Source organism: Cibotium barometz, chromosome 25 (assembly GCF_041138505.1).
Source record: "Cibotium barometz isolate CiBa-2024 chromosome 25, ASM4113850v1, whole genome shotgun sequence".
In the NCBI taxonomy this organism is placed as follows: domain Eukaryota; kingdom Viridiplantae; phylum Streptophyta; class Polypodiopsida; order Cyatheales; family Cibotiaceae; genus Cibotium; species Cibotium barometz.
In genome coordinates, this window is record NC_141070.1 from 16,842,251 (window position 1) to 16,865,563 (window position 23,313).

Consider the following 23,313-nt stretch of genomic DNA (forward strand, 5'->3'; position numbering starts at 1 on the left):
AGATTGAGAGATAATCATCAGACACTTTTTGCTGAGTATTCCTACGATGATGGATATCTTTTCTTTCAAAAAAGATTATGCATTACTTGACCTTTTAGAAATTCTATTTTAGAGGAATTACATCAGCCACCTTATGCGGGGCATCGAGGTGTTTCATCTACATTCCAGACTATTTCTAATGACTTTTATTGGCCTAAAATGAAAAATGATGTAGCTAAATTTGTGTCTGAATGTGATGTTTGTTAAAAATCGAAAAGTTATAAGGGTAAGAAACTTAGTTTACTCATGCCACTTTCTATTCCTAACACTCCTTGGGAATAGATTTCTATGGATTTTATCACTGGTTTTCCATTGACTACGAACCATAATGATATGATTTGGACCATTGTTGATAGGTTTAGCAAACAAGCATATTTTATTCCTTGTAAAAAGACTTACTACACATCAAGCTACACATTTGTTTGTTAAACACATCTTCACACATCATGGTTTACCTCAAGTGATTGTTTCTGATAGAGATTCTAAGTTTTGTAGTGATTTTTGGACTACATTGTTTGATAATCTAGGCACTAAATTGGATTTTTCCACTGCATTTCATCCTGAATCTAATGGTCAAATAGAAGTGACAAATAGCACAATATTGGATTTACTTCGTGCATATGTTTCATCTCAACCTAAACAATGGGATAAGTATATTCATATTTTGCAATTTTCATATAATAACACACTGCATTCATCCACTGGAAAGGCACTTTTTGCAATTGTGTATGGAAAAGCTTTACCTACTCCTATTACTCATTTGTCACACACTATTGAAGGCTGCAGATCAATTCACCATTGATTTCAATTCCATTCATGATCATGTTTGTAAAGCTATTTCTAATGCACAAGAGAAATACACTAAACAAGCTAATAAGAAAAGGAAGGACATGGTTTTCCAAGAAGGTCAATATGTTTTGCTTCGTATTGAAAAGAGATGTCTTAAAAGTGTTGAGACTAACCTTATCCTCGGGCAAGAGGGATGTCACAATTTGTCCGTCCAACCTTCTCTGGTTAATTGGGGACGCCTAATTACCACTATGTTCAAAGCATGGCACTTGGGTGATTCCAAATATTCCATGTGTAGGACATATGAAATTAAAGATAGGTGGAACTAATTGTGGATTTATTACTTATGTGATGTCGTGGACTTGTGGCATGTGTTGCTAACTCGTAGTGTGTTTGAATGGACAACCATTATAGGTTGGTGAGATTGATGTGATGGCGGCGATATGGTGTGATCTATTACCGGGATGGTTCTCATTTTGATATTTTTACCGTAGTGTTTACTATTATGAGGTTTTGTATTTGGCCGCCCATTTTGATGTATTCGGGTGTGGATCTATTGAGACACCCACTTTTGTTATATCGGGCATGGATTTATTTATTTGCACGTGAATTAGCCCCTTGGGGTTCTTTTTGTAATTATCCTTTAGTGTTTAGATAGGAACACTTTAGCTACGCTTGTGTTAAAAGCAATCCCATTTTTGTAAAGGGAAAGCCCATGCATAAGCGTGCATTTATTTTTGGCTTATGGGCCATTTTTTATTAAGAAAGCATAAATACTCAAGAAGTGGAAGGAAGCCGACACTTCTTGAGGGGGGAAATGATTCTCTCTTTTGTGTTTATTCTATGTTATGTTTTTATGATTATTTATTAATTTTTTGATTATGGTAATTTGATTGAAGTGATGAACTAGTTGGTATTTGGTTGGATGGTGTGTCTCCCCATGATCCTAGTGGTTTCAAAACTAAAGTATGTAAAAGTAGTAGACTCATAATAAACTAAATTATATAAAGTAATAAACTCAAAAATCTAAACATCTAGAATTTGATCTAGATTTTTCTCAGCGTTTGCTTCTTTGTTAGATTGGTCATTATTTTCTTCTCTTTGGGGACCAGGGAGCATCAAAGTAAGATTCTCATTTTCTAATAAAGATGCTAATTCCCCAAGCTCATCAGATAGGGGAGGCATAAGTTCTTTAAATGTTAATTGAAACGTCTTGTTAGTATTTGTGGAGAGACACTCCCACCTCTCTTGATCTTCATCTAGTAGTTCCATAGCACCCTTCTTACGCATAGGAATAAAAGCTACTTGGATCTCATCCTTTTCAACTGGTGTGTTAAGAATCATGGTGTCATAAGAAATGGCTATGGTGATTAGTACTAATCTTATATTGATCTAGTGATTAAGCTAATATAAGGTGGGTGATGCCTAAGCATAGACATGATGATTAGCTACCAAAATAATTGAGCTTAGTCTCAAGCCCAATTAAGTTACAATATTGAGACTTGTGCTCATAAAGAGGCTTGAGAGGTTGCTTCCTATTTCATTGCTTGAAATGATCCCCTTTTATATGAGGAGGTATACCCTTGGGCTTGTACATCAATGTGTTATAATTCATGCTTCTCATGTGGAAACTCATTATACTTTGCTCTTGCTTGGGCTACTCAAACTCACTCGCTACCTTCCTTGTGCTCCATGGCACCACATTTCTCAACACCCCCCCTTGGTGCTATATTTCTTAGGCTATTGCAAGGTGTGATGTTTACAAATACTTCACCCCCCCTTGATGTAGATGGTACGTGGATTGACATTTTGACTTGAACATGAGGCATCTTGCTCAGAGGCATGACAATAGCTTGGGCTCAGAGACGACAGAGGCTTGGCCATGGCTGTAGTGGCTTGGCTTAGAGGCCATGGCGAGCTTGGGTGCAGAGGCTTTACTATGAGCTTGTCTTGGTTCAACCTAGCAGCTTGTACACATTGGCACGAACAGAGAACGAGCAGAGCAAGGAGAGGCAGAGCACCCGCTCTGATACCATATTGAAAAATGAGATCTCACGCATAGATACACACACGGATGGCCACTGCTAGTCGGGGCCCCCTTCCTCCAATCCCATGCACACCACAAAAGTTTATGGAGGGATAGAGGGGGCCAAGGGCTAATTTCCCCTATTATTCTATGGTCAAGGACCATATTTCAATGCATATGGGATAACCCATTTACACATGGTAGTTAGAGAAGACGGCTCTCCCAACACTCAGGTGGTCAGGAATGTTTACATTTGCATCACTTCCCCTAGATGCTCCCTGGCTACTCTGAGGTAGTAAAGCATGCTTATAAACACATAGATTTGCTTACTCATTTGGTGGCTTACAACATATGAATTTATTAGGTTAGGGTAATGTTTGGTAGCTCCTTTATTGATTAGGTTAGGGTAGTTATTGGTAGCTCCTTTTTGCTCAGTGCTCCTGCTTTCTTGAGATCTCCTTGATTTTTCTTGATGAAGATCCCTTGTTACTTACCTTCTTCCTTCATGTCTATGACGTGTCCTTATTCGCACTATCGAATGGTTCTTTGCTCTTTAGCTTGACTTTTTGCTCTTTGACATCTTCTTTGGAGTGAACTTGATGCTCCTTGTTGTATAAGGCTTTGTACTTGATCTCCTTATTATCTACCTTTGATGCATTCTGTGTGGATTCTGTGTGGATGCCAAGATATGTGCTATGATCATCTCATGCACTTGTCCTTTGAGCATGCATATGATAATGTTTTGTGCAATTATGCTATGCTTTGTGAGGTGCTTTGCCCAAGTGTGTCCCTTCCATTATGAACCTCTTAATATGACTTGTTGTGTTTGTTGCCATTTGAGGTGGTCTTACTGGAGTACTACTCTCGGTAGTGTCTATGCCTCTTACATGATTTGGCGTGCAAAATAGGCTTTGATTTTCAATGATTTTATTCAATCTTGTTGCAAGGATAACAAAAAAGGTATTTTATTTTGTGGTGTTGAAAATGTTAATGCAAGATTAATTTTTGCTTGTAGATAGATCTAACTTCCTGGTGATATGAGATTTTTGCTTCTCGAACCTTTCTAACTTGCCCAAAGTGTAGTGTGATAACCAAACCCAAATATACCCTCTCTTTTATCAATTTTAGTCTATATTAAGCCTATTTTTTGCTAATTGCTTACTAATAATAGTGATTAGAAACTTAATTAGGTGCTTAATGAGCTACCAACTTGGAGGCTAAAATTGAGCTTATAGATGCAAGAGTTGAAGGGGCTTTTGTGATAATTTGTTCACCCTTGAAGAGGCACACTTCCCCAAGTGGTGGATCTATCCCATTCTCTTGTGAAATAGGCACATAGAGGTGAATTTCACTAACTAGTTTTTTTGCAGATTGCAGCCAATACATTTCAACAAATTGACACAATATTTGGGATGTGGATACCTTATCCCATGTAGAAGCCTCACTTAAAAGGACTTGGCCTAATTTTATGTAGGTGAGGAGAACAAGATTTTGGTATAGCTAGTGGTCTGTAGAGCAAAAACGGCACAAATTGAGTGAATTCGGCAAAATGCTTAGCTATAGGGTTGTACCTTGGTGAGATGCTCCTAGAAGATCTTGGGTAATGCTAAAAGGAGTGAGAATATTTCTCAGCTAAAAATTCATCCACTTCCTTAATCTTATGGATAAGATTGATGTTTAAGAGCTCTAATGATGTAATTAGAAGTGCTAATGAGCTAGTGAAAGCTAGAGAGGATTACCTAGTCTTGCAAATGATGAGAGGCAATGGTATAGAGATTTGGCAATGCCAAGCTTGGAAATCTTCCACCACTAATGAAGTGAGTGGATAAGCCTTACTAATGAGGTGGGATTGGTGCTAATACAAAATGATTAAACCAATGCAAGCTAATGATAATGTCAAGATTGGAGAAGCTCATGGGAAGAGGGGTGGCCTTGATACCATGTTAAGAATCATGGTGCCATAAGAAATGGCTATGGTGATTAGTACTAATCCTACATTGATCTAGTGATTAATCTAATCTAAGGTGGGTAATGGCTAAGCATAGACATGATGATTAAATGCTAAACTAATTAAGCTTAGCCTCAAGCACAATTAGGTTACAAGATTAGACTTGTACTCATAAAGAGGCTTGAGAACTTGCTTTCTATTTCATTGCTTGAAATGACTCCCTTTTATATGAGGAGGTACACCCTTGGGCTTGTACATCAATGTGGGATAATTCATGCTTTCTCATGTGGTAGTTCACTGTACTTTGCTCTTGCTTGGGCTACTCAAACTTCCTCCCTACCTTCCTTGTGCTCCATGGCACCACATTTCTCAACAAGATGGATGGCTAAATTTTCTAATATTCTCTTCTCTTCTGTACAACCAACATGAAGAGCTAAGAGTTCTTACTATAAGGGAAAGTACTCTCCTACTACTATAACATACAAAGTTTGATCCATAGTGTGAACTTGGTCGACTACATGAGCTGGTGCTATAACTATGCCATAAGTCTAGTACATCAAAGTGAATGTTACACAACCAGTAAACCACTGGTAGCATATCCCCCATAATCTCACCAACCTAGCTACTGGAATAAGTATGAAAATTATCGCCCATGTAAGTCATGAATGTTAGTAGCACTAGTTGGGCTCAATGTCTCAACACTTCAACTCGAGCTCAACTCCACACACACTACACTCCAAGTAAAATCCTAAACTTGCAGAGCTTCTCTGCACGCACTACCCAATGCCTTCATGAAGATGTCAGCCACTTGATCCTCTATGCTGACATATACCAAATCCAAATCAATGTTAAAGCACCTCAATGTACTTTGTCCGCAACATGATAGTCTAGGTCCCTTTTTTCTCTATAAGGGGGTAGTGTAGACCCATCCACCACTAATAAGCCTCCTCCGTTTAAAACCTTTCATGATGTTCGTTTCATTAATGATGGTAGGAATGGTTTCTTGGGCTATTACACAAGGCTCAACCACCACGTGCATATTTCTCATTAACATTGAGCCCATGTTGAAATGATGATGGGAATATATAACCAAGCCATTCAAGGGCTTGGTAAGACAATTGATTTTCTACAAGAAAAAACCCACCACAAGAAGATGGATGCTCTATGTTCACTCTTTCAATCATCTCAAGAAGAGGTGAATCACTTGAGAGAAAAAAACAAGAAGTGGGAGAAGGAATATTCTTAAGAAAATTTAGCCACCTCAAAAGCACTCCCCTTGGGCTAAGGATGTGGTGTAAAAAATGAAGAATGTTGGCAACTTGGTAGAGAGAGGGGGTGCTAGGAAGAAAAGGATGGAGCTAGCTCGAGGTTATCTTGAAAAATTTATAGGGTTTGACGTTCAAGAACGTAGTGATAGAATCATCATGGTCAAGTACTCAATCAATAAGCATGATGTGATTGAGATGCTTAAGCTTCTAGAGTGTTTTGACCTTTGTAGAATGGTTACTAAAGAAGTCTTGCATGATCTTTATGATTCGGTGAAGCTAATAGAGGAAGTGGTGGAGGCTTGTGATTAAGTTGGAATAAGTAGGAAGGGATATCATCATGCTATCTCAAAGCTATGGTTCAAAGGTCTTAAACTAGGCTATCGTGTACACTGAGAAATAGAACTTTGGTGAACTTTGTTAGATAAGTTCAGTTTAGGTCCTAAATGAGAGCTATGAGACTCTCAAATGGTTATTCTCGCACACTGAAATCCCCTCGATTGCTCAAAATAATGGGGACCTTCTTTGTATGGAGGATGTTGGGGGAGCTTCACAGTAGTGTGGCATATGAGTGCATATTTGAAGGTATTGAAACGCACGTAGTATGGAATAAGTGGATCTATAAACACCACAAATCCATTCTTGTATTGTATGGCAAGCATGAACACAACCAATTGGTGCCGCTATGCAATGACTCTAGGTAGATCTCCAACTGGAGATAGAATGAAGCAAATGGAGTCATAGGAAAAGAAGCCCATATGCAAAGAGAAGTTGAGAAAGATGGAGCAACTTCCTCAATCACAAGCATAACTTGTCCCCAAGGATCCTAATTTAGATCCAATATTACCTATATGCCTAGAGAGATGCATATTTGTGCACTGCATGCAGAGATAAGGATACTTGATAAGGTATTGTGGCTTCATATTGATTACCCTTAATCTACTAGGCCACTATAACTATGAGATGCATGCATTGAATAATGTGAAAGTTTATACTCTAGAATGGGGTTTCCATAAAGGACATGTACATCTTAACAAGAATGAGAAGAAATCATGAAGCACACAGGGCATGTCCTAGTAGCAGATGTATCAATGGGATGAGGGAAATCTAGAAGGTCAACCCATGATGATGATAAGAAAGTGACAACAATGGGGGCACACAACCAATTAAGCAACCTATCCAAAGATGGTTAATCTATGCTTATGATAAGCAAGTGACAACAATGTGGGAATGTTGGAAAGCTGTATGCAAGCACACAACCAATCAAGCAAGCCATCCAAAGATGGTTTATCTATGATTGAAACCTCGTCAAACTCTTGAGACAAACAAGAGCTCAACGAAACTACGGATGATTACACGATGGCCCCATCAAGAAGCTTATAAAGGCTATTGTGGATGCATGGGGAGAAAAAGACATAACATATTATTTGGTATGGGTAAGAATGCCTTACAATAATTTGATTAAAATGATAAAAGGTCACTAATTCACCTTTTTTTTTGCATATGAAGCACATTTTCTATGTACATGGACCATATTTTGTTAGAGAACATGGACCATATTTCATCAGAGAACATTGACCCTTGTTTGTATGGAACACCCAAGGCATGGAGAAATCACACTATTAAGCACGAACTAACTACTTCCGAACTACATGCCGTGGGTGTGGAAAAACAAGAAGCAACTCTATTCGTGAACTATTCAATTGGTTTTCTAGACATGCCAACTATAAAGGATCAAGAGACATGCCAAGAAATTAAAGCACAAAGGTTTGAATAAGTGTTTTTTAATTTTTTTATTTGAATATTCAAATTTGAATATTTAGAAATTATGATTATTTGCTAAAAATAGTAATTTCTATTATTATAAAAGGGTTATCCATCCTCATTTTTTAACTTGTTAAATATCTAAGATAAAAGATACAACAAGGAACACCGGCAGGCATGGAGGCCTTGTGCATCTACAAGCTTTGCAGAGGGATAAGGTAGTCGAGAATTCTAGGTTCAAGGAGGAGGGGGTGGTAGAATTATAAAGGCATCAATCATGGCTGAAGAGCACACGGTGAGTGGGATAGGCCCAAACCCCCCACCAGAAGGTGGCCACATGGATTCCTCAAAACGAACCCATATAATAGGAGATCAAAGCCCATATACACTACTTGTGTCACAAGGGTATACCTTTGATGTTGAGATATCAAGCTCAACTAGTGCTGCAGACGTAGTGACCCACCTGGGTGTGATAGCTTCCCCACTTAAACCACTGGCTGGGTTCATGAGATTATGGCGAGTGGTTAATAGGCTGTGTGACATCTAATTTGGTGTACTAGAGTTATGGCATAGTTATAGCACCAACTCATGTAGCTGGGTTCACACTATGGCCTGACCTTTATATATTATAGTAGGAGAGTACTTTCCCTTGTAGTAAGTACTCTTATCTCTTTATGTTATTGTTGTATAGAAGAGAAGAGAATATGAAAAAATCTAGCCATCCATCACCCTTTTGTGCTTGTCTAGCAGTGCTTTTTCATGAGAACTCCTCCATGTGTAGCATATTCCTTGTCTAACATCAAGTTGATATGATGCCTCTTCTTTTGAGAGAGAGAGAGAGAGAGAGAGAGAGAGAGAGAGAGAAGAAAGCTATAAATTTATCAGGAAAGAGGGGAGAGAAAGAAATTTATGATGGTCTGCAACATTGTTGAGTCCTACAGAGAGAAAGCTATGAAGAAAGGAGAGGGAATGGTGTCGATGGTGTCGGGAATAAAAGAGGAGAGAGAGAGAGAGAGATCCATGGTGGTATGTACCACGGTTGAGTTCTAGAGAGAGAAAGCTAAGAAGGAGAGAGAGAGAGAGAGAGAGAGAGAGAGAGAGAGAGAGAGAGAGAGAGAGAGAAACCTATGAAGAAAGGAGAGAGGGAGGGAAACCTATGAAGAAAGGAGAGAGGGAGGGAAAGAGAAGATGGTGGGAGAGAGAGAGAGAGAGAGAGAGAGAGGGGGGCGGGGGGCGGGGGGCATAATTTGAATTTTCCCCCAAAAAAGGTTGTTTTTTAAAATGGCCCAATTTTAAAAAAGCAAAAAAAAGTCAAAAATTAGGGGGACTACCCTCTAACTATAGTAGGGGGGACACTTTTTATACACTAGCCCCCAATATAGGGGAGAAAGTGGCTAGCTACCTCCCTTTTCACCCTTGATTAATTAACTGTCACTTCCTAATCCTTACCTTACATGGCCCATTTTTCCTCCTTTTGTACCTAATGGAATGATAAACATGTATTGTGCTCGAAGTCAACTATTTGTTGCTTTATCTCTTTTATTATAATTTACTTACCACGCTTTATTTTACAAATTTCAAAATGCTCAAGTGTTTATATGTGTATTTGAGCATGCTTATGTAATCCATATTTGAATTGCAACTTGTGCAATGTGGTCAAAATGATCCTTATCCATGTGATATTTCCTTTACATATTTGACGCTTTTTTTGTATAGCCTTTGCTTTATTTGACCACACTACATCCTTCAAAGTGCACTCTTCAATGTATCGCTTTATGCCTCAATGCTTTTTATTGTGTTTTCACTGTATTAAATTTGTGTCTCAATGTTATTTATGTGTTTCATTGATATAAGTTTGTGAATTCTCAATGTTTGTGTATGTTTCATTGTGCTAACGAAGTCCACATTTGAGATAATACTTGTGCAATAATGTGGTCATGGTGGTCCTTATTCTTACGGTATTTCCTTTGAGCATGCTTATGTGATCCATATTTGAATTGCAACTTGTGCAATGTGGTCAAAATGATCCTTATCCATGTGATATTTCCTTTACATATTTGACGCTTTTTTTGTATAGCCTTTGCTAATTATTTGACCACACTACACCCTTCAAAGTGCACTCTTCAATGTATCACTTTATGTCTCAATGCTTTGTATTGTGTTTTCACTGTAGTAAATTTGTGTCTCAATGTTATTTATGTGTTTCATTGATGTAAGTTTGGGAACTCTCAAGTGTTTGTGTATGTTTCATTGTGCTAACAAAGTCCACATTTGATATAATACTTGTGCAATAATGTGGTCATGGTGTGGTCCTTATTCTTACAGTATTTCATTTGAATAATTGTTTACCACCCATGTTGTATCAAAAATTTGATATCACTTTGCAAAGTTTTTCATAATTATTTGATCATTCTACATCCTTCTCAATGTGCACTCTAACGTATTTCTTTGTGTCTTTATGCTTTATATATTGCGTTTCACTTAAGCAAGTTTGTGAATGCTCAAGTGTTTCCAACCTGTTCTTGGATGACTGTCATCATCCCACTTCATTCCCGAAGCCCCTCTGTCATCCATCCAACTCTGGCAAACCCTTTTCTCTGAAAACCTGGCCCGGTCTCCAAAACCACTCTATCTCAGAATAAGATCTATGCATCTGTTCCATCTAGTCCCAAATCCATTCCTGCCCTGACTCTGAACATTGTCTTGGTCTTCATTCCTGAGAAATGAGTCTGGTACTCTCACGTCACCCCTTGGAGAATACACCTCCCTTGGGACCGTTGCCCGAGAGCCTATCTGGCTCACAAGACTGCCATCCCCTTTGGCTTTGTGGAACACCACCAACAAACCTCCCGAGAGCTCTTCCCGATTCTGCGTTCCTTGCCTTGGGCTTTGTACTCGTCGTGTATTTTCATGTACCTTGGACCTGTACACCATCATATGGGACTAAATCAGTGTATAGCTTTGCTGAGCCTGATGCTACACGCAAAACCTCTGGGGTCTTCTTTCAGCCCTAAAAAAATGCAAACAGAAGAGAGAGAGAGAGAGAGAGAGAGAGAGAGAGAGAGAGAGAGAGAGAGAGAGAGAGAGAGAGAAATGCTCAAAATTCAATATATTAATATGGTACAAAAAGGTACCCCTAATCTACAGCCATAGGCTGCCTTCTTGGAAAACATGAACATCACCAAAATCTAGTCCTAAAGCTGGACCCTAAGGACCCAACTCCTAGAGAGTTGAATGATCTAACACAATGAGCACCTTGGCCTTTTATAGTCTCTTGGACTTCTTGGAGTGCTGGCCGACCAGCAATCGGCCAGCCTACTAGACACAATAATTCATAAAATCCATAACTATAAATGCGCCTGCAGGCAGCCGCCTCAACCGACAACTCCTGGATTCTTATCTGGCTCAACCGACAGCTCCTCCTGGATCCTTATATGGCTCAGCCCGACAGCATCCCATGCCTTCCATGCCCTTGCTCCAAGTCCAAACTAGTCACTTCTATATCTTGTGCTCCAACTTTGGTTCTTATGCTCTTTTTCTGGTTGCCTCTTTTGGATGAGCTTCTGAGAATGTCCATGGCATTTTCATGCACATGACACCATCGGGACGGTAGTCTATCTCTGCTTATCCTCACCATCAACACTTATCAGGTACGCAGCACCCTTGTCACCAAAGCTTGCACCACTCGAAACGGTAGCCCTCTTTGCTCCTCAGCACCCTTCATGTATGCAGCACCCTTGTCACCAAAGCCTGCACCCTTCAAGTACGCAGCACCCTTGTCACCAGAGCTTGCACCACTCCAGACGGCAACCCTCTCTGCTCCTCACCACCCTTCAGGTACGTAGCACCCTTGTCACCATAGCCTGCACCCTTCAGGTACGCACCACCCTTGTCACCAGAGCCTATGCCCTTCAGCTCTTGCAGCACCCTTGTCATCACACCTTGCACCACTACACCACTCGGGACAGCAATCTTCTCTACTCTTCATCTACCACCTCAGGTACCCGAGCACCCTGCATCACCTCATCTTCTGCTGCCACTACCACCTCGGAGTGCCTCTACATCCACCGACATGAGCCTTCAACACCGACCACCTTTCAGAGTGCTTTGCCTCAAATGGACGCAAGCCTTCCTCACCGAACGTGCTGCAACTCCAACATCATCTTTGCTTCTGCAATGGTCTTTCTACTCACAGTCACGTCACATGAGAGGGCTCTTGTACATATGTTCACTCACCATTATATATAGACTCACTCACATATTTCATGCTATGTTGTTTTGCTCTGATCTCTCGTACATATGGTCCTTTCGTCCTTTTGCCCTCACATCAAAGGGCTTTTGTACATATGATCACTCACCATTATATATACACTCACTCACATATTTCATCCGATGTTGTTTTGCTCTGATCTCTCGTACATATCCCGTACCATTTGCTGTTGTTGCTACTTCTACACCACATTGCTTCATCATAATCACTTGACAGGACAGCACCTTAACGTTTTTCATCTGGCCACATCCCGCGACAACAGCCCTCTCTGCTACAAGCCACACTATGTGACAACAGCTCTCTCTGCTACATTCAACGCTTACATCAGTGTTTACATCAGTGTTTAAATCAGCATATCATCAGCGCTTACATCAGCATTTATATCGCCGTTTACATAGCATTCACATCAGCATATCATCAGTGCTTACGGCAGCACTTCATCAGCTTTTACATCGGCGTTTACATCAGCATATCATTAGCGTTTTACTACAGCTCATGGGACAGCAGCCCTCTCTGCTACATGCAGCACTTCAGTATTTTTACTCAGCTCTCACCATCAGGACAGCAGCCCACTCTCTGCTACATCACACCATCGGGACGGCAGCCCACTCTTTGCTTATCTTCACCATCGACACCCCCATCACCAGAGCTTGCATCACTCAGGTGCTATACGTACGCAACACCCTTGTCACTAGAGCCTGCACCCTTGTCACCAGAGCCTGCACCCTTCAGGTTTTGCAGCACCCTTGTCATCAGAGCTTGCACCACTACACCACTCGGGACGGCAGCCCTCTCTGCTCTTCACCTACCACCTTAGGTACCGCAGCACCCTTGTCACCAGAGCCTGCATCCACCGACGCAAGCCTTGCACCTCAGCGTTTTACTATCTGGCCACATCTCAGGACAGCAGCCTACTCTCTGCTACAGGCCACACCGTGGGACAGCAGCCCTCTCTGCTACGTTGATTACATAAGCATACCATCAGCACTTACATCAGCGTTTACATCAGCATATCATCAGTGTTTACATCAGTGTTTACATCAGCATTTACATCAGCATATCATCAGCGCATCATATACCTCTTCACTGTAAAGTGCGTACAGCTCATTCAAAACCGTAATTACTCAAGTTGATCCAATAGGAAGTCCAGGACATGACAAGTAGTCAAATTTCAAGCGAACATTCTCAAGGAAAGCAGAATAATAAGCAAAGCGGCCGCAGTTAGATTTTAAATAACATTTGAGACTGCTGACCAACTTCATGAATCATTCACTGCCTTCCTGGTAAGAGTGTTTTGCTGCAAGGTAATGAAGAGCAGAACCTCATATACATGACCAGTGAAGGCAGAGAAGAACGCTTACCTTATGTAATTGAGAGTTGAGAAGTATTCCTCAAAAGCTGGAACTCTCAATAAAAGAAAAGCACAGGATGTGACATCATTATTATGACACATATTGAGGCCAGGCCAGTATACATCAACTTTTTTTATCCCAAATTGAAAGTCTTTACAGCTTTGGTTCTTGCCTTTGAAAGCTCGAGGGCGATTCAAGGCCCCACTAATCCTACAAAAATCCCCTTGATATGCCCTGAGAAGTTTCAAGCCAGTATCAGAAGAAGAAAACTCCGTCATGCATCAATATAGCTACTGCGAGAAGTCTCATACTTATTTCAAGATTTCCTGTTGTAAATGTCCAGCAATGTGTATGACCTGTTTCTCATGCAGCAGCCACACTTCTGCAGTTTCAAGTATGCTGATGCTGCTCTCTTCTCCACTATGCCTTTCAGAAAGCTCTTACAATATGGCAGCCTGCCACTTTTCACAACTCTTAAATAGCAGTTCTGACTTTAAGGCCATAAAACTCAGTTTCCCTGCTCCAAGGACAGATCTTGGGGATAAATCTGCGTATTACTGGTAAACTTTAAAAACAACACAAAAAAATTTTTAATATCCATCAAATTGTACAAGCTCTTTTAGACTTGAGAGCCCCAAAAACACTTCCACAAGTTGTAGCTTCCAGATCAAGTTTTCCAAAGAGCCTGTGTCAACATACATATTTTGAACATGTCTGCAAAGTAATCAAGTCTGTGCACTAAAGCCTGTGATCGAATCAAGTCCTTCAACAGCCTTCTTGCTGGCTTCACTGAGATGAACTACAACTTCACACGCATTCCTTTGTGTATGAATTCTCCTCTGAGAACTTAAGGAGCCTCATTTTGAACTGAATCGATGGACATGTTCATCCTAGTCCACAAATGAGCCCACACAAGAACACTTTTCATGGATACAAATCTGCACAGCAAGTAACAGGTAAGGGCTGTGCTTGCATAGCCTGCAATAGCCCAATCTATGCTCATTGCAGTCTATTTTTCAAGGAGCATGGTGCCCTGTAAAACAGTCTCTTGGAATCTCTTGAAATCTCATCTCGATACTTGCAGTTTTCAGTTGTCCTCAGCTTCTGAAATTCTTGAACTAGTTTGCTACGCTCATTCAGTTTCCTCTGCTTTGAAACATTGCACTAGTAATATCCAAAAAACAAAGCAAAACAAATATCTTCCAGAGTAGCTGTAGATAAAAATAGATCCATGGCTTGGCCTCCTGCACCATACTTGAATATAAATTTCCTCTTCATCAGGACTAGAATGAGTGATTCACCTAGATAAGGTTCACAAGTAATTACTTCAAAACACCCCACCATCACAGTAAGACCCATGAAGGCACAATACGTTTCCTCCCTTGCATTCTCCAAAAGCAGTTCAACAAGCAAATCCTTAGATTGCCTCCTAAACTACATCATCTGGGTATTACTGTATGTACAATCCACAAACCCCTCCACAACAACCTATATTTCAACAGGCATGTTCTTTGACTGCACGGTGCACCCAACAAACGCACACCATTAGGGTGATATTTTAGTATCAGAAAAAAAAAACATTCTAATGAAATCTTTGTACCCATCATGTTGACATGGTTCTTAACACTGAATTTTCATGGAAAACCTTTGAGCACTAAAACCCATTAAAAGGCATACTTCATCTGGGTATTACTGTATGTACAATCCACAAACCCCTCCACAACAACCTATATTTCAACAGGCATGTTCTTTGACTGCACGGTGCACCCAACAAACGCACACCATTAGGGTGATAAAAAAAACATTCTAATGAAATCTTTGTACCCATCATGTTAACATGGTTCTTAACACTGAATTTTCATGGAAAACCTTTGAGCACTAAAACCCATTAAAAGGCATACTTCAACCAAGCACCAAAAATGCATTACAGTCAGCTGGTTGCCCAAAAAGAACAAGATCCAAAATCTGGAACAAAATAACAATTATGAAACATCCTTTCAGACTTGATTACAACCTGTGATGTGCCAATGGAGATTGTAGGTAGAAATTTGAGGGGATTACTTTGAATCTAGATTTAACTTCTCCAAAACACCCGATGGGTCTATGAAACATGTGTTACAAAAGTTCCATGTGTAGACTGTGAACATGGAAACATAAAAGTATTGAAAATGAGATGTATAGAAAACTTGTGTACAACACGGGCCTCCCATATACATGTAGTACTGAAAATCTTGAATCAAGATGGCCAGAAATACTCCAGGAATGTGTCCCAGATCTCCTCATCCAAAGATAATTCCATCCTCCTCAATAATCAAGCGTAGAGCTGTGAAGGCATCCCCTGCCCATGGAGTGGCATCTCCATGGTGGCGAAGAATGTCCTGGTTCTACAACTGACAGGTGAAAGGCCTGTATCTTGGGATGCGAGGGCATCTGGCTCTCGGGAGGTATCGACTCTACTAGTGATGCCACAGATGCATGGACCAAAAGATCCTGTCAGTAGGTTGGGTATATTCTATGACCTGTACGATCCCTCGTACCCTGTAAAGCCTGGTACTGTCTGGCATAGGCAGAAAGAAGAGAGAGAGAGAGATGCTGAGGCAATGTCTACATAGATCACAATTTTAGGAGGAAGGGGAGGTTTTGATTGAAAAAAGAAGCTACCAAGACTACATGGGATAAAACTACAGAAGTGGCTAACTTACCATTGTTTAGGCACCTTAATGCCAAATAGTGAAGTCGGTCCTAAAACTATTATGAAGTTCCACTCTCGCATTGAAACCCAGATCAAGAGACATGTTCTGTTTATTCAAAAAAGCAAACATGACACTCGCCAAAATGTTGACACTTAAGGCATGCCATTAGCAAGGCATATCAAATAGACCAAAGAGAAGCACCAAAGCATACAAAAAGCAAAGCTGGCCAATGATCCAAAAAGTCCAGCCGCGATGAACTCCTCAGTAAGTGCCCAAAATAATGTTCGTATGTGCTTGTATATCACAAAAAGACACTTTTACTGTTGATTGTGGTCAAAAGCAACTGCTTTAACAACAGAGAAGATGACTGCACAGCGCATTGATATAGCCTTTTACATTATTAAAGGCACCATCCATGAATCAAAAAGGGGAGCCCGAATTGATGACTCAAAGCCTCTACTCTATGCTTAAAAGGCCAGTGCAGCATCATGACAAAATTGCTGCTCAGATCTGCCAAACAGAAGTGCCTACTTGCAAAAGTAAACAGTAGAAGAGGGGCACCTGTCTACCAAAAACCCCTGCGTTGAAGAAGGATCAAGCTACTATTTTGTCAAATCCTGACCCAAATACATGATTGCCTTTAACTTTTAGGATGGGTTACCTGCACATCACGTTATCAACTTGTTAAAAAAACATCACCTAAGAAAAACCTTTCATCCCTGGTAAAAATGCACCAACCATGCATGTATTTTGACATACTCCGTGTTCATTTCAGCCAAGAGAACTCATATGCATGTATATGACAAGATCCATATACATGCAACAGCCATTCGTTATGCATGGTTGCTGATGAAAGCAAAGGAAAACAAAGTAACACACCTCAGTTTCAGTTGACTCCGAAGGAGTATCATCATTCGTAGAAGTCTCACCAAACTGAAGCTCTCTATCACCTGAACTTGCATTCTGCTGATCTGCAGTTGAGTTACCAGAGCCACAGCCATCCATTTTTGTTTCATGTAGGGACTCCACCTCCTCGTCCTCCATGGGTGCCCCATATTGTTCTCCTCGCTTTGAGCCACGGCCACTTTTCTTAAAAACCCGACACAGCACGAAATTATTCTGCAGCCAAGAGCTCTTGTGAGTATGAATATTTACACTCCAGGAAAGCTCAGCTAACTTCCTGAACAGAAAGTATGATACTGAATTCATTAGTTCAATAACAAAGCCTCCACCAACCAACTCTGTAACTAATAGGGGTGCTTTTATTGGGGGCTTAAGAGCATAATCATGACCTAGTCGAGAACTAGATATAGGGCTTTAATGGTATAGTACTCTAGGGTCTGGCATAGTAACATCACTTGTTTATTAACGAGTTGAGTCTAGCCTCACGCTTGGAGCTTGGGGGTTGCTTTAGATGAGGCTATGGTTGGGTGGTGAGCTAGTTGGTTACTTGAATTTGTGGATAACATGTAGTACATTGCAATGGCTGATGTAAGAAAGTGGGACATGTGGAGGCATGAACCTATTTAAATCATCAATAATGACACAATAATCTCACTGCGTTCAAGCATTCCAAAGAGATAATGCTAAATTGTGCTAGACTAAGAATTTCTAGTTAATTACAATTATGCCACCACACAATTTATTCCTTCGTAAGAAAGTCATCACCCTCATAATATTGATATAATCAGCCAAATTTCATATGCCTAGGTTGCGATCAGTTCTTGCAAAAAGCAAAGATCCCTAGATTATGCACTGTAGCGGGAGCTGGAGTAAACTTAGTGACAGCTATGTCAGCAAGTCTCGACACAATTGAGTCTTGTCTAATTTTTCTGTGTACCTTTTGCAAAAAATATGACAAATCACTTATGATGGTCAACATGGCATGTGTGTTCAATGAGCACAAAGAGCACTAGCTTGTTTCATTCTACACAAATGGCATCCATATTAATTAGAATTAAATGTAAAATTTAATAGAAATATAATTGCAAGAGTTTGACCAAGACTAACAATGTGGGAACTACATGAGCTTGTGGAGATGTCATTCTATGAAAAGATTGAGCTTGTCATTAACAAAGACTCACAATATTTGCAAGCTCTCACAAGTTATACAGTAGGTCATGTACACAAGAGCAATATAATGAGGTTGCTATCAATTTAGTGTATTACATATCATCTGAAAGCAAGCACTAAAGAGCAAAGCCGACCAATTATTATGGAATTTTCACTCCGCTTAAGCAGCAGTAAGAATAAAAAAAGGCATCTTTGAAGGGAAGCTGCCCTTGTGTGGCTGGAATGGGGGTGGGCATTCAAGCTGTTGGAGGGTGGACAGTTGTGCTTGTCTAGGCCTCTCTAGAGAGAGAGAGAGAGAGAGAGAGAGATTAATGCCTACACAAACGCAAAGGGTCTATGAGTACAAAAGTAGTACATGAAACTCATGAGAGAGAGAGAGAGAGAGAGATGTACAAAAAGTTGTGACACCACATAGTCGAGGGGCTAACTAAGTACGGAGATCATCATCACCTGAACTTCCAAGTAAGAAAAGTAACCACCTGCTTTGCTTTTAATCTCTGACTTTCTTCATCGTTGAGCCGGAACTCATGCATAACCCAATCAGTCCTCTCTTCTTTCTTGGCCTGCCTATCGTAGTATATCAAGCATTTCCTTGTTCCCACAAAACGAGAGCCAGATGATACTGCCCTGTCTTTTCCGGAAGGTTTCCACCGTCCAATTGGGGTGGCCCTATTTTCACGATTGCCCTTCGGATACTTTCTCACTTTGGGGCAAAAGAAGTACCATTCCAAATCTTTTGTCTGGAGACAGGAGACCTCTGCAAGCCCAGAAAAATGAAGTGAATCATAGTACAAAAAGCTAAACCTCACAGAGATAAGCAAAGAACCCCCCCCCCCGCGGCCCAAAAAAAAAACAAAAACAAAAAAAAACCTTGGGTCCATGTATTAATTATCCTGACATTTCTGGCAGCACTCATGTCTTCATCTTATGTCAATTATATTCACACATGATGTCACGTATCTGTTTTGGACAAACTTTTCTTAGTATGTCAATCAATTTTGAAAATCAGGTTGAATAGTTTCTTTTTTGCCAAAAGACTGGCAGGTAATATACAGCTAGGATAATATTTAAATATTTTCTTGATTACTTAAAAAATTTCTTGATTTAAACATTTTATTGCTTACTTGAATATTTTATTAACTACTTACAAACGCATATGCAAATTGTAAACATATGTATACATGCATAGATACAATTAGACTTCTAATATATAATTTTTTTTAAGTGGAAAACCCATGTTGATGACCCACAGCCACACAAAGCATTACAGGTATGTAAATGTTTACATATACCTTTGACAAATGAGAATCCTATACCATAAATTACGAACTAATGTAATACAAGAACATAATAAAAAATTTGAGAGGAAAAAACAATATTATCTTATCTTCTACATTAAAGGAGATGACTGTTAGCTCCCTATGGGTGTGGCAGACATGACATGGCCTCTGTCTTTTCATGTTACCCCTAGGTACTACTCTCCCCTTTTATCCCCCTCCCTTTCCAGGTTCTCTTCCCTTCTTTGCTTTGTTTCATCTTGCAACTGAATTGCAAGTGACTGCTTTCCTCAGCCATGAGCACTTCAGTGCTGCTAATCTAGGTAATGACCCCCTGTTATGGAGGATCTTAGGTTGCAACCTGGGGAGGAAAATCCCTCTTCACCAAGGACTTGCTAACCTTGCCCTTATATTGAAGGTTGATGGCAGAAAGCCATACCAAAAAGATTGGACATGAGGTGGAAAGACAGAAGCAAAGCAAACCTTCACCAAGGACTTGCTAACTTTGCCCTCATATTGAAGGTTCGTGGCAGAAAGCCATCTCCAAAAGATTGGGCAACCTGAGGAGGCAAATCCCTCTTCACCAAGGACTTGCTAACCTTGCCCTCATATTAAAGGTTGATAAAGATTGGGCATGGGGTGCAAAGACAGATGCAAGCACACCCCCCCTGGAGAACGCTGAATGAGTGCTCTTCTTGCAGGGCTGTATTTTTATAACGATGCAAGTTAGGGTGATCCCTTGAATTCCCCACTTCAATCCTGTCCAGCCGCCTGCCTTTAGGCACTCTGTTATTGCTCAAAATGCTCATCTTTCCAAAAAATGTAGGACTCAGCAGACCTCGAGAAAACTGGGAAGAGTTTGGGCAATGTCCCTAAGGCCAGCTTGTTCTCATAGACAACCCAAAACTGTTAGAAATTGTGAATCTCAGTGTTATGGGGCTTTCTCTATTTTATGGGTTTTATCCTAGGTCATGAGGCTGTCCGCCTGTTCCTACGGGCAGTCGGACGGTTCCCTTCCTCACTATATAAGGCAGCTCCTCATAATCACTTTCTTCAATCCAATCCAAGCGCTTTGTACAGCTACCCTTACTGGCTATTGCCATATTATAAAGCTTCATGCTATTATAAAAGGTTATCTTGTCCACAAGCTCTCTATCTCCTTTGCTCTGTCAAATCCCCACGGATCCCCTCGTGATCGATCTTGGTTCGAAACTCGAATCCTGCAAACAAACGAACAACAAACAACAAAGGGGGTGCAGGCCTGACTCACCTCCCAACCATGACAGCCGTGGGCAAGCCCACAGTCTTGGCTGTCCCCACCGAGCCACGAGCTCAGCTAACTAGGTTGACGTACCGACCAATCTCCTCCTCGCGACGTCCCATACCGCCACGAAGCTGCCCTCGCGGGCCTCGAGATTGCTGTCGACCTCGGTTGCATAAAGCAGGTGCACGTCTACACTAGATCCAGGCTCTAAGACCATAGAGCTCTCACAAACTCGCGAGACTCTCTATGATCAATAACTAACCTTGGCCACCCTTTTATAGGCTCTTGGCCGGTCATCGGGCGTCCACACTTGGCCGCCCGCCCGTCCATACTTGGGTGCCCGCCCGTTAGTATTTCCCTAACTCAACTCGTCAATCAGCCTGCCTAGTTCCAAGCTTCCCCAAGCCTCGAAACTAGTCTTGCATGCGTATAGCACACGGTAGATACACACTCTGCACATGACATACTCTCCTTCCTCTAAGAGCTCACTCCTGAGCTCACTAAAAAGCCAGGGTAATCTATCTGAAGACAAGTCAATGTCTCCCATGTAGCGTCCTCCTCAACACGATCCTTCCACTTGATCTTGTATTCCGTGATAAGCGTATGACGCAATCTTCGTTCACGAAAGCCAAGAATCTTTTCAGGTTCGTGCGGAACAAATGTCATGTCCTGGACATCTATAATTTCTTGAGGAGTAACTAACTGATCTGCTCCACCCAGTACTTCCTTAAGTCTACTGACATGAAATACAGGATGAACTTTCACATTAGAAGGCAAATCCAATTCATATGCAACTGAACCAATCCGTCCTCGTGAAACACGAAATGGTCCACAGTATCTAGGGGATAATTTCGGAGATCTACCTGTCCGTAAAGTCTCGGAATCTTTCGGAACTCGCAAATACACCATCGTTCCTTCAGAGAACTCTCTAGGTGAACGATGTCTATTAGAATAAAACCTGTCTCGGTCTTGAGCACTTCTAATAGATTCCTTGGCAACTTGTAACATTTCCTGCATATCTTGCAAAAAATTACGTGCTGCATCATGCTGAAGTCCTGAGAATCCTACTGTAACAGGTGATCTTGGTTGAAAACCATACATAAGCATGAAAGGACTAAACCCTGTACTCGTATGCTTAGTACTGTTATATGCATATTCTAACATAGGAAGATAATCCTCCCATGAACTCTGTCTTTTGGATACATATGCTCGAAGCATATCTTCCAAAATCTGATTCACTCTTTCAGTCTGGCCATCAGATTGAGGATGATCAAAGGAACTCAAATTCAAAGTTATTTCCAACTTCTCAAAAACAAGTTTCCAAAAGTCACTCGTAAACTTAGAGTCCCTATCACTGACTATGTCCTGCGGTAACCCGTACAGTCTAAACAATTGCTCGATAAACTGCCGAGCTAATTGCGTAGCTGTAATAGTCTTCCGGGTTGGTAAAAATCTAGCCATTTTTGTCAAGCAATCTACCACAACCCAAATAGAATCGTGGCCTTGATGTGTTCTTGGCAATCCGGTAATAAAATCCATGGAGATACTTTCCCATTTATTACCTAGGATTTGCAAAGGATGCAACAACCCAGCCTGTCTAAAGCGTTCAGCTTTATTTGCCTGACAAATCTGACACTTGAGAACATAATCTTCTACATACCCTTTCATCTTCGGCCAATAAAAAGTGTGTTTCACTAATGATAGTGTCCTGTGTACCCCAGGGTGTCCAGCAAAAGGGGCGTTGTGACACTCCTAATGTCCGAGATCTGTGGTACACAAATTTTGTCATTACGGAATAGTAAACCATTCCGAATCATCCACTGACCTCCTGCAGCCTGAATAGTAGACTGCTCAGTCACCGAGTCTTGGTCAAGAGCTCCCGTCCTGGATCTTCTGCCAAAATGGACCAAAATAACTATCAGTCCTGCAAAGCCCTCTCAATGACTGAAATAAGTCAGTAGAAATCTCGGTGAACGACAAAGAATTCACCTCTCTAATCCGACTAAGCGCATCTGCAATACTATTCATGGACCCTTCCCGATAACGGATCTCAAAATCAAAATCTTGCATTAACTCTGCCCAACGAGCTTTCCTGCCTCTCAAATCATCCGCATCACACACATACTTGATTGACTGATGATCAGTCAATATCACAAACTTGGAGCCATATAAAAAATGTCTCCAAACCTTGAGAGCATGAATCATAGCATAAAGCTCCTTCTCAAGGGTTGGCCAACGAGATTGAGTGTCGTCTAGCTTTTTACTTTCAAAAGCAACCGGTCTACCATCTTGAAATAAAGCAGCCCCGATAGCATAGTCACTGGCATCAGTTTCAAGAACATAAGGCCGACTAGGATCAGGCAATGCTAAGATAGGTGCTTCCTTGACTTTATCTTTCAAAAGTCTGAAGGCCATATCCAAATCGTTATTCCAAGTGATAGGCTGATTGGACTTACGTCCGCGACCTTTCAATAAGTCGGTCATCGGTAGTGTGAGCTGAGAGTACTCCCGTACAGATTTCCGAAGAAATACAACAAAACCGAGAAAAGAACG

At 40.9% G+C, this 23,313-nt stretch overlaps 1 protein-coding gene across 4 annotated transcripts in view; it reads right to left on the minus strand.

Annotated features, from left to right (window-relative positions):
* Positions 1–10,931: 10,931 nt before the first annotated feature.
* Positions 10,932–23,313, minus strand: part of LOC147624311 (NAC domain-containing protein 78-like) — a 77,952-nt gene continuing 65,570 nt past the window's right edge. Inside the window, exons 2-6 of one of the 4 annotated variants that reach the window (XR_015269082.1) lie at positions 18,699–18,976; positions 17,026–17,265; positions 16,708–16,807; positions 13,810–14,968; positions 13,576–13,687 (exon numbers count right to left, since the gene is read on the minus strand). Coding sequence is in view for 1 of the 4 variants with exons in the window: in XM_086819299.1 (XP_086675425.1) it covers positions 16,787–16,807; positions 17,026–17,265; positions 18,699–18,976 (539 nt within the window). In the remaining 3 variants the exon portion in view is untranslated. Of the gene's footprint in view, positions 14,969–15,134; positions 15,208–15,510; positions 16,808–17,025; positions 17,266–18,698; positions 18,977–23,313 lie in introns of those variants that run through there. The other 3 variants (XR_015269083.1, XR_015269081.1, XM_086819299.1) reach the window with 3 other exon arrangements.